Raw genomic sequence first — 12225 nt, 5'->3', positions numbered from 1 at the left:
AAATGGGGAGCTTTTCCAACAGAGTTGCTCTACTAGGTCTAGACCAACCAAAACAATACAGGGATAAAAGCCTAAAGCAATACAGAAAGAATGGTTGGGGTGGGCATTTGGCCTAGGAGTTCATTAAGATGCGGGTGAGGTGACCTATCTGTCTTTATCAGAGCGCTTGGCTTCCCAGCTCAGCTCCAGTTCTATGACTGTGGCTCCTTGCTAATGGTGACCTTGGGAGGCAACAGTGAAGTCTTAAACAGGGTAGGTCCTGCCAGCCTTGCTGAGATCTGGATGCAGTTAACGGCTCCTGATTTCTCCAAACCCAATCAACATTTGGGATTGTGAATCTGTATGTGGGAATGCTTTCTCTCCTTCTTCTTCTCTCCTTCTCTCTGTCTCTCATTAAATAGGAATATTTTCCAGAAGAGAGAACGATAATTAATGTGGTGTGCTTGTTAAATACCAGTAATCTAAACATTATGTGCACTTATTATCTTCATCTCATAACAATCCTATGAAGAATGAAGAGTTAGTATTTCCATTCCAAAGATTAAAAATTATGAAGATGAAGATACTTCCATAGTTTACCAATGGCTACATTAAGGGATAAATGCCAAACCCAGGTTTTTATTTAGATTTGAACTAGGTTCAGGATTTGACTCCTGTGGCGGAATTACTGGGAAGAATCTGCTTGACAGTTGTAACCAATGACACGAAGGTGGAAATGCTATTAAAATAAATTTTTTAAAAAGTCATTAAGGAATGAAGGAAGGCAAGTTCACTAATGGGCTTTGGTGAACAACTGAGAAGTGAAATGCAGCACTTTAAATGGGCAACATTTTTTGTTACTGTTATTGATGTTATTGCTATAACCAGTGCTTAGAGTAAGACTTAGCCATGAGTACTGAATAAAGATTTGTTGGTTAAGTGTAAATACAACAAAGTTAAAGTAAGAAAATTGAAATAATGGAAAGCCAGGAAAATTGGAGACATGTAATCAATAAATCCAGGCAAATTGGAGATGTATAATGAGTTGAGGTGATCAGCCTCCTGTTTCCAAAGAGAAGGATGGATAAAGATTAAGAAAAATAAACATGTACATTTGTGATAAAGGAGCCATTAGTGATGATGGTCAGTGAGATTATAGGATTCCTGTGAGAATAATCCAGGTAGTAATCCTTAAGGCAGTTGTGGTGGTGGTTCAGAAGTGGGCAGTGTGAAACTGTTGATAGCTAAACCAGAACACTAGCAAGGGGAAATTTTCAGGAAAATGCTTGGGGGAAATAATGTTATCAGTTATTCAATTGTATTTTATTCTGGCCTGTTTGGTTAATCTTTTCTCCTCTTTTTTAAAGCAGATTTCATGTCTTCCTTGACACTGATTGCTAAAAAGTTTCCTGAATTATGCTCACCAGGTTATAAAGTCTAATTATGTGCCCAGGGAAAACAGCACTGGATTGATAAATAAGGAGTACGTAATGGGAAAAGCATGCTGCAGAGATCTTCTTCATTCCTGTTGCCTGTGTTTTTATTCTCTTTTGAAATTACCCCAGATTTTTAAAGACAATTTTGTTTTCGAAAACTAAGCATTCAGAGCATTGGAAATGTCAAGAAATGACAAGATAGCATCTTAGGTAAAGACACAAAGGGAAGCAGGGCTCTATGAAGAGACAGATGACTGTGTTGGAAGCAGAGGGCAGAGAGGTCAAGGAGCGAAGCCTGCCTGTTGCAGTTCTTATTACCAGCACTGTCATGTGTGAAATAAGAGTCAAACCGAGCTGAATGACACACGGATCCTATTCTAAAATGAGTCAGTGCATATAAAGATTTTAGAGTAGAGTTTGGGCTACAACAAGAATTGGCATTACTCTTAACTTTTGAATACAATATTTTTATTTTATATTAGATTACATTATATAAATTAATATGTATGGCTATTGATATTATTAAGTATTATATACCTATATGAATTTCATCCTATTTATTTGCTTCATAACTCATTATGGAATATACAGAGACAAAACGTGTTGAGGTTCAGTAACTTTTCCTTTTCTTTATTGTTACCAACTTCAGGTTAATGACACTGGCACTACAGTTCTTTAACCATCATGTTTCCTATCACTATCAAATTTAGAAGTTTAATTCACTCTAGAACGCTCCTCCCACCCCACCCCCCAAGAAAAAAACCTTGCTATTTTTTTTTCAGAAGGAAAGTAAAAATCAGATGCTTAACAGATGAAGAAAGTGTTAAAGGACTTGATCAGTTCATTTGCCAATGTTGCATGTTCTGCTACCTGGCAGTGTCCTGCCTATGGAAATTATCTTGCTCCAATTACTATTTGTCTGAGTTGGACTTATCTCTAATCGAGGAGGAAATAACTGGCTCCTATCCCAGGCAAAGTCAACACTTTCAAGCTTTAAACACCTTTTAATATTATACAGAGGATTAAACCCAAACAAGAAGGAGAAATTTGATTCATATAATTTCTGTGCTTTTATTCTCCATACAAATCAAAGTGATTACACTTGTGGATGTAAATTATTTTTCTATAACCTTAAAAGATACACTGATTTCATTTGTTGTAGTCCTTTTCCATGAATTAAGAGAATTCTGAGCCCCAAAGCAAATTAATATCTTACAATACGTAAGTTAAGGCTTGATGATTTGTTCTTTCTGAGGAAATTAGGCTTGTCATAGGGTATGTGATTTTAAAATTATGGAATAAATGGGAAAATCCTGTTTCCTACTACTATTCATTGAAGAGAATCCAGAGAGTAAAGTAACCATGAGCCTTTAATAATACAAAAGCAAAAAGGAGATATTTACAAGATTTAATTCTCATTTTCTGCCTGTTTGAATAATTAACCCTAGAAAGCCATCTTTAGTTTTGACATAAAATTGGAAAAGATATTTTCCTAGGTTTTTCAGACATCCCTTTTGAGGCATGGAACAATGCCAGGCCAACAACTGTGTAACACCTCTGTTACATTTGTAATCCTCTTACTCCTCCCTAATGATGAAAATATCTCTTTATGTTCCAGATGTTTTAAAAAATCCCCAGTTTTATTTTCTGTGTGTATAAAATTTTGATAAAAACGATTTGAACAGGATCTGTCAAACAAAATACTCAATTTCTGAACTAATACATTAATCAGTTTCTAAGTTACTTGGAAGTAATTTTATAGTACTGTTCTTATCAAATAAAATGCTATGTGGTTACAGCAACAGATTTAAAACCAAATTTTAACCTCAAAAACGATGTATGTCAATCGAAAGCACAGATCCATAGCAGAACAATGTGTCTACTTCTGAAACAGTCCATGGTCATGAAAGAGAAGGAAAGAACAAAAAATGAGCAGCAACTCGAGAATGCAGCAAGATCTTCTTTCTGTTCAGCCTTCTACTCCTTCCAACATACTGCTAATATGTCCAGTAAACATCAAGGTAATGATGGTGTGTGATGTTTTCTTTCTTGCTGCAAAAAAGTCATTTTGAGGTGAGTTTTTCCAATGCTTAAATTGGCTTTACACATAGGCATTCTCACCACTGTTAACCCACTTAGGCTGTTATTTTGTTCCTACATCTAAACCTTGGAAATCTTATCCAGGAGATTTTTGACATTGTGGGAATTTAGAATTTTAGATTTCAGTTATTGCAGAACAATGTTGATGTTCCATGATATGAAAAAGTTCTCCTATTGTGGGATATAATTTTAAATCATGCCCTCCTGGTTCATCAACACAGTAGCCACCCAGTACAGTGGAGAACTCTATCCATTAGGCTTCTGTCATATAGGAATGTGAGACACAAATCAACTCAAGATCTCTAGTGAGCAAACAACGATTATGCTGTGACACACGCCATGGTTCCTCAAATTGCTTCTGTCCTAATGTTATCTCAACAGGTTTCAAACTTGAATTGTGTTGTACTTATGTAAGAATCAAATTTCAAGAAGCAGTTACAGCTTTACTTGTGGTGTGTGTCACTGGGAACCATCTGACAGAACTGGAGGCAGAGGGAAAAAAATATGTGAACGCTCTCAATCTGAAAACTTTGACATTGATTTTATTTTATATTTGATCTTGGAATCATTAGAAATCTAAAGGGAAGGTCACATCATATTTTTTTAAAGATCTTTTTTTTATTGGAAAGTCACATCGTATTTTAATTAACTTTTTATAGTCAACTTACAAACAATTAATGTAACTGACAATGACAAGATCTTTAGGATCTTGGGTAGAGTGTAATTAAACTGAGATTATTCATTATTGTTAAGCTGCCACTTAGCTGGGGTGGCTTCTTATCTATTTTATATGATATGTGTGTGGTATGTGCTTGTTTGTGTGTAAGAGTGTTGAATTCAAGTTCAAGTATGATTATAGGTCATGGAACAGACTCCAAGGCAGTAAATTAATCTTGTCTGCTCATCTCCAGACTATTCTATATTTATAGTTTTATTTGTTTTATTTTGTTTCTTAAGTCATGGAACACTTGATTCCATGGTATCTTGCTCAGAAGCCCCAAATGGACAAGCGAAATCAAACTGTTCCGGAAGGCGGCCAAGGTCAGCATGTGATAGAATCGTGACAGTTGCCCTCCCTCCAGCCTTTGTTTGCTTTGTCCCAATTCTTCCTCTATGAGAAGAAAATTAATGATTTCTTTTGAGAAGAGTATGATTCCCCAGCAAAGAAGAAAAAAAAAAGACAATGAACAAACTTAAAACAGTCACTTAAAACACTAGTCCTTAGGAAACCAGGAGACAAAGGACACTGGCTGAAGAATAATCGGATTCGACTAAACATTGAGTTGAATCCAGATTCCCTGTATTGGCAACAAAGTGGCATCTGACAAACTGGTCTGCAAAAATCGTTTCCCTTGCTCGACAAAGATCGACAATCAGGAATTAGGAAGACTAAGTAACGTGGAGTTGTGTGTTACACACAACATAGAAGTATGTACATTTCTATCACTGACAGACTATCCATTTATTCCAACACATGTTTGTTGATGACTTACTAAGTGCTAGAAACTATCCCATACCAAGAAAAATCAGAGTTAAAATTTCAAGGAGAAAACAGAATCCCACCCTGCCTTGCAGTGGGGCAGTCTTTCGTGTTCCTCTGGTTGGGGCCATAGTGGAAAAGACCAGGGAAGGCCTTCTGTCAGCATTGGCAAGGAATCCTGAGGAAGTGGGAGTAATCAGGTCATTTAGGTAGGGTAAAGAGGGAAAAAGCTTTACAGGCTGTCTGCTGAGTATCTTGTGTACTGAGTTAACATTTTTACTTGTGAAGGAGCAGTATTATTGCTTCTAAGCACATTCCTTGTGGCTGTTTTACCTATATGTACGCTGCTTCAAATGGATGGTTGGCATTGCTATGCTTTTCCATCATTTTGAACTAACTATGAAATTGTCTGTTTACTACACTGAGAACAGTATTCATGTGTCTCTGACTTGTAACAGACACAAGCATGGCACTCACTGAATTGTATTAAAATCACAGATGGTTGATTCAATGATTAATATAGGAAAGAAGAGTATTTAAAAGACATGTGAAAAGGAAAATAGGATTTTCTTCCTTCATTTTATCTTGGGGCCTGTTCACCATACATGCAAACCCAATGCTCCAACTCAAAGTATGCATGTAAAGCAAATCCTTCCAAAATTGCAAGTTGCCGTGGGATATTATCTAACACTTGCATAGTGGCAGTATTTTGGCAAATAAGAATAAGTTCCCTACTCCCTGTCCCCAGGTTCTTAGATGGTAGATGATGTACACTCTCTGAGTTCTTTGAAATTCAGAGGATTTCTGCCACAGACCATCCGGGTGGATGTGGCTCTAACGTAATTAGTAAAATGCATGTAATCAGTAAAACGCAAAAACCTATGAGTAATGAGATATCCCAGGAATGACAGAGAATAAAAACCCTTGTTTGAAAAAAGGAGGGGGTGGATAGGGGTTGGGAGATGTCAGTAAATACGGATTTATTGGAAATACAGTGTTTCTGGGATAGAAGAGCTCAGGTATATATCTCTCTCCAGTTTAACAAGCCCACAAATCAATCGGATTCTCCAGCAATCCAGCGAGGATCTGTTTCACATATTGTAAACAAACACTTGTACTTTTACCTTTTTGGGTTCTGGCATATTATTAATATAAATAGTGTAGATTCCACTCTTATTAAAACCAGCTTGGTATACATCTGCACAGTCTCTAAATGGTTTCTCTTCCTCTTTTTTTCCTCCCTTTAGTAAAACTGCAAAAGAAGAGAAAAGGGAAAGCATTGTAATTTGTGAGTAAGGACATCAGTACAATTAGTAGCCAAATGAACTCCAAGCATCTCTAAATGTTTCTTCACTTTCTCCCTATAAAAGTCACTATTGCAATACACACAAAAATCAATTGCAATGACCATTACAAAAGCACAATTACAAAATGAATTATGATCACAATTAGATTTTTAGATGATTTAGAAAATTTAAAAACTAAGGCACAAATTGCCAAGCAATTTCTAACTGAATACTCCTATTTTATGTCTTGCTGATTCTTTTTTTCTATATATCTTTTCCAAGATGCCAAACCAAAAGACAAATGATCTGGTTTGCAGTAGCTCCAAGTGGTAGCAATTATAACACTGTTTCTCATAAGATTTGTGAAACATGCTTAACTACATTTCATAGGAAAGTTTAGAACAGGACATGTATTTTGAAGAAGAAAAAAATTAAGATTAAATTCAAACAGAAAAATAGATAATATATATTTACATATATATTATGTAATATATAATAATTAGTGTACAAGACCAAAAATAAATAGCATTGTTTTCCTGTGAGTTTAGATTGAATAGCTACCTTTTTCACAAAACAATGAAGATAAATAAATAAAATAAATAAATAAAAATCCAAATCGATAACTCTCGTAATGATTAGATTTGAAAAGCAAAAAAGTATTTGTAACCCAACTAACTACCAAGAAAGGAAGTGTTGGTGAACTTGTGTCTTAATTTAGTGCTGTTATGCAAAATTACCAGGCAGGTGATATATGAAAAAAATAAATCTAAAAAATGAATAAAACCTTGAAATTAAATTAGTTAAGTGGAAGTGTCATATTAGTTCTGGGAGTACAATGAAGACTGAAACTTAATTATGCATGATCACCACTTAGCCATTGAGCTCTTAATAATTAAATAAAAGCAGAAATTGACTTACATCTAATATTTCCAAACTACAGATATATGCTGACACTTATTAAAATATTTAAGACATTTTCTGATTAATAAATAGTATCTTGGTAAATGATTTTATTTATTCCTTTTTACAATCTTGCTCTAAAATTTTCCTGTTATTTAATGCATATCTGGCTTTAATCACTTTGAGTCACACCAATCTTTCATAAGAAGATCTAAGGTAAACTATCGATCAATGCTTTCAACTCATTTTAGGTTTTCCACAGTACAAACGGCTGGCTTTCCTTAAACTTCAGTTGCATAATATTCCCTAATCCATGTGCAATACATTTCTATCTCAATCTAAATGTTTTAAATTTTCAAACTATATTTCTTTTTTTTTGTTGAAGTATTTTTTTTGAACTATATTTCAAGAAAGTGAAATATCCATGCCTGTTATGTAAACACAATAGCAAAGTGGGAAAACATTTAATAATAACACAGTTTTTACATATAGTTGAGGTATAAACTCATGGTTTTACCTTGTATATTAATAATCATATCTAAACACCACATACACACACACAAAGATGCAAAGAAACCCCAAAGAAAAATGATGATTCCCTTTAAAGGATAAAAAACAGGAAAATGTGGTCAACAGGAACCCATTGGTGAGCCCATGTTACTTTTTGGGGTGTGATAAATGGAAAAACTCATTTATCTAAGGAGAAAATTCTCCTGTTATGAAATATACCACTTCCTGCCCTCCATGACTTAGCCAAATGAATAGTGTGGGTTTCCTTCTGGTCTTTCTACTCTGGTCCTCTCCTCCTTGCAGGAAAATGCAGTGTTGAATTAGCTATTGAGCAGGAAAAAGGTAACTGCTTACACACGTTTTCAATAACAGAAGAAGGAATAAATTGAATTGTATTATATGGAAAATAACCACAAATGCTTTGTATAAACCACGGATGTAAATTCTACCCCTGAGAAAAGTGGTTTGGAGGTACTGCAATAAAAGCTACAATGACTAATGTGATTATTCTATGTGTTGCAACAGCATATATGATATGCATTATCTGGAAATTTAATTGGATGTTTTTGAAAAACTGAAAATTAGGCACAGATTAGCAGAAGAAGGAATCATCTTTTCATGAACACATACACAAAGATTAGATTGCTTGGTTTTAATCACTTAGTATTAGCAAATATTAGACTTGAAAGTTTTATTGAGGCTGCATTTTATAGTGTTACGCGTCTTCGATCAGTTTGAAAGCTTACACCACAGCCGACCTTTGATATTTTCATTACACTAAGCCTCAAGAAGGCGAGCTATAGAGTCTGGAATTTCTGTAAGGCCTTTTTAAATGGCACCCCTTTCCTTTTTTCTTCTCAGGTATGATCTCACAGTAAGGTATCAAGGAATGGAATTTGCAGGGGTGTCCCCACTCACTGTCCTTGGACAGACAAATCCTCATCCCTGGATTGTCATTCATTCAGTTACTCATCCTCATGCCAACATCAAATAATTTATAAAAGACTTTCTATCACATTTGCTGCAAAGTTCAAATAAATCTTTTAATTTTTCACCTGTCACTTTTCACAAGACTAACCCCTCTTGAATTTTCTCTCACTCTTTCTATCTGATCTTTAGACTTTATTCTAAAGACTAAAGTGATTTAATATGCTTTCTCCACTGCCTTCCTCTATGTTACAGGCAGTATCTTTGCTTATCCTCACACTGATTTGTTTTGGTTTACCTTCCCTAGTTCGTACTCAGTATCATATTTTTTCGTTTCTCTTCCTTTCCTCACTTACCATGGAGGTATTCACCAAGATTCCATTCTTATTTCATTCTTGGGTCGCTATTCTTTATAACTCACATGATTTTTTGTTTTTAGCAAACTACTCATCATGGTTTCACACTTCTGTTTAGAGGATTTCTAAGAAAAATATGCATTCCATCACTATATGTCGATTCAACAAATGTTTATTTAATAGTCTCTATAAAAAATCTGATGTTATAGATGTTAATAAAACCCAGACTCACTCCTAGCATGATCAATCATAATTGAAAAGCCTAATGATTATCTCATGATAGCAATGTTCATGAAAGAGTCTAAGTAAATTCAAACTTACCAAAAGAAAAAGATGATTTTTGAAACATTTAATTGAATAATGCATATTTGAACTTTAGGTACCGTATGAGCAGGTTTCAAACAATGTGACAAGGAATTGATTTCTTTTGCTTGACTTTCTTGTTCTTGGTCTGCTACCTGGTCACGGGATGCTTGGCAACAGCTTCTATAGCTGTAATGTTACCAGTATAAATATAGCACTAAAAGGAGACAATTGTTATCAAAGTTCCTGCAAGGAGAATATTTCCCATCTGCCAGGCAAGAAAGACTTCCTCGAAGAGATAACACTAAAAAAAACCAAAAACAACAACAACAAAAAAACATGTAGAAAACTCCATCTGAGCTAAATTTTCAAAGCCTGGTATGTCAGTTCAAAGAATTCACTAACAGCAGTATCAGCAAATAAATCTAGAAAGTCTTAGGAAGAAAACATTATTCATTCTTTTCATTTAGCCTTATCTGTACAACCCTATCTTTGTCATTTAAGGGGAAAGAATAGAGACACAAGCAGGTGCATGTCTGTCTATCACCAGCCAATATTCAGTTAATAAGCAACCTGAGACCACAGTGCCAGCAGCTGTTGATCGTATCCTTCTCTTTCCTTCATTTAACCAACCAACTGCACTCCAGATTGTGTATCGGGCCACCAAACTGGCTGCAGGGAAGTGACTTGAAGCTGAGGTACAGGGTCACTTCAATTCATGTGAACCCTCAAGAGAAAACTTCCTGGAATGTGGAATTGGTAATTCAGAGTTTCAGCAATCCCAGCAGAGAACACAGATGGCAATTAGCCTTGCTACCAGAGACAATGTGAATAGCTTAAACCCTTGCTCCTATCCATTCCTCAGTCAGTAGCTGGAAGGGATCTATCATTCAAGCATTCTTTTTTAAATTTTGCAAGTGGCTAAGGTTCACAGTTTTCCAGTATTTGACAAACATTAGAATACACATGGATCATGTTATTTTATTCAAGGCTAACCCTTGCAGGATTGGGGGGGGGGGGTGCAGTGAGGGGAGCACCATCATCAGAGAAAACATAGCATTAGGTACCAGTCCTAAATCTGATTTCAATTCAACAGGTGACTGGATATGATGTGAATATAATGCAGCACGCAACGAGACAAAATTGCACATCTGACAAGCTGGAAGCAAACAGCTCATTCAATTTTGCGCTCTTCAGTCAGGTATATGTGTATTTCAAAGCAGGTGATTTTGAAGATACTCTCTAGAATCCTGATTTATTCCCAGGGACGTTCATAGGCCCCAGGTTCTGGGAATGTTTCCATGATACACAGCTACATTTTTCTTTTCTCTATTTCCATTTCAAATAAAAATACTTAAAATCAAAAAATTTTATTTTTATGCAGAAAGTTAAAATTCGTGCATATGAAACTTCAAAATATTCATAGGAAATTTATATTATAAAAATCCATGTTTCAAATGTTTCCATACCTGTATGTATATATATATTATAATATGTAAACATATATATTCCCTTTTTAAGTACTCAATGTGAAGCCCTCAGTTAAGTAGTTAAAGCTTCCTTGTTTGAAAAACTATCATTTCTTTTCCCACAGTGCCCTTAACCCGGATACAACAGAATACCTGAACATCATTTATTTTGTCTACTATTATTATAACTAATTTTATCTTGGAAAAAAAATCTTTGTGTGTATATTTTGTACTTAGTTTGAAAATTCTTAGATGTCCATCAGGTTTTGGGTGCAGTTATAAGAATTATGATCACAAAAGCAGCTAATATTAAATGAACACTTAGAGTGTGCTAAACTCTGAATTTTGTGTGCCACAAATGTTTTACATACTTTGCTTCATTTAATTGCCATAAATATCTTATGAGTTTACTAGCATTTTTTATATGACACAACAGAGTCCCAATGAAGCTTTGTAACTTCACCAGAGTTTATAGCTGGAATTCTCTGACGATCAAACTAAGGATCCTAAAACTCATGAGGAGCTTCAGTGAGTTGTTGGTCACAGAGCACCCAGCTGTGCTTATGTCAGCTGATAAGTTCACACTTGTATTCTGGGTGGTTCAGGACAAGCCTTAATGCTGGAGGGGTCCAGGTCCCTCTCACGAAAACAAAATGTATAAGGAAAGAGACAGTAGGAAGAAATGACAAGAATGAGGCAAAATGATGACTTGGGTTTAGAACAGAATGACAGGTAAAATAAATGTTTATGATATAAGGTCCTCAGTAGATATTTGAGGCAGCCCACAACTTGCGAAGTCAGTAGATTAAGAAGTTAGAAGTTTCCGAGTGTCCATTTTGGATTCCACAATACCTGCGTTCAATGAATCACCCTGACTCAGGATATAACTCTCAGATTCCTGATCACTTTGTCTCCCAACCAATTGATTTTTTGCAGGACGGTGCCAATTTAGAGGTGGAGGGCTAGTGAAGGGAGTGATGGAGGAAACACGTGTTAAGTGTCACTGTGTTCCTCACCCACAATCAGACGTGAAGGCAACAGGACACTAATCATCAAAAGCTTATGTAGGAGAAAATGATACATTTTTAAAAATAGGTAAAACTAGGAAATAATAATTTGGGAATTAAATGAGGAAGAAATATTACATACTTTGCCAAAAGATTTAGGGCGTTTTAATTGAATCAATCAATACTGCTGCTGATGGATTAGATTATGATAAAAAGGTTTTATGTTTTCCAATCTTCTCTGTAAGAGCAGACCAAAGCGATACAGAAAATATGTCAGGACAATATTTTTAATTTTCTAGAATTTTATCCCATAAAGGGATATATTTATCTGAAAAATCGATTGCCCATGATGCTTACCTACATACACAGAAATTTTTAATAATGTTGAGAAGCCGCTAAGATAGCTGCATTGTTAAATCTATGTGACCTGCAATGCATCCAACGCCGTATGTGCATCCCCAACTTTATGGCA

General features: G+C 35.3%; 1 protein-coding gene across 2 annotated transcripts in view; it reads right to left on the bottom strand.

Annotated features, from left to right (window-relative positions):
* ANGPT1 (angiopoietin 1) overlaps nucleotides 1-12225 on the bottom strand; it is a 230262-nt gene that overhangs the window by 46818 nt on the left and 171219 nt on the right. For both annotated transcript variants that reach the window (XM_004580678.3, XM_004580679.3), the window contains exon 5: nucleotides 6120-6247. In XM_004580678.3, coding sequence (XP_004580735.1) covers nucleotides 6120-6247 — 128 coding nt within the window. The remainder of the gene's footprint in view (nucleotides 1-6119; nucleotides 6248-12225) is intronic.

Source organism: Ochotona princeps, chromosome 9 (genome assembly GCF_030435755.1).
Source record: "Ochotona princeps isolate mOchPri1 chromosome 9, mOchPri1.hap1, whole genome shotgun sequence".
NCBI lineage: Eukaryota > Metazoa > Chordata > Mammalia > Lagomorpha > Ochotonidae > Ochotona > Ochotona princeps.
Note: the sequence above shows the minus strand (reverse complement) of the source record. Positions and strands in the feature narration are given on the sequence as shown.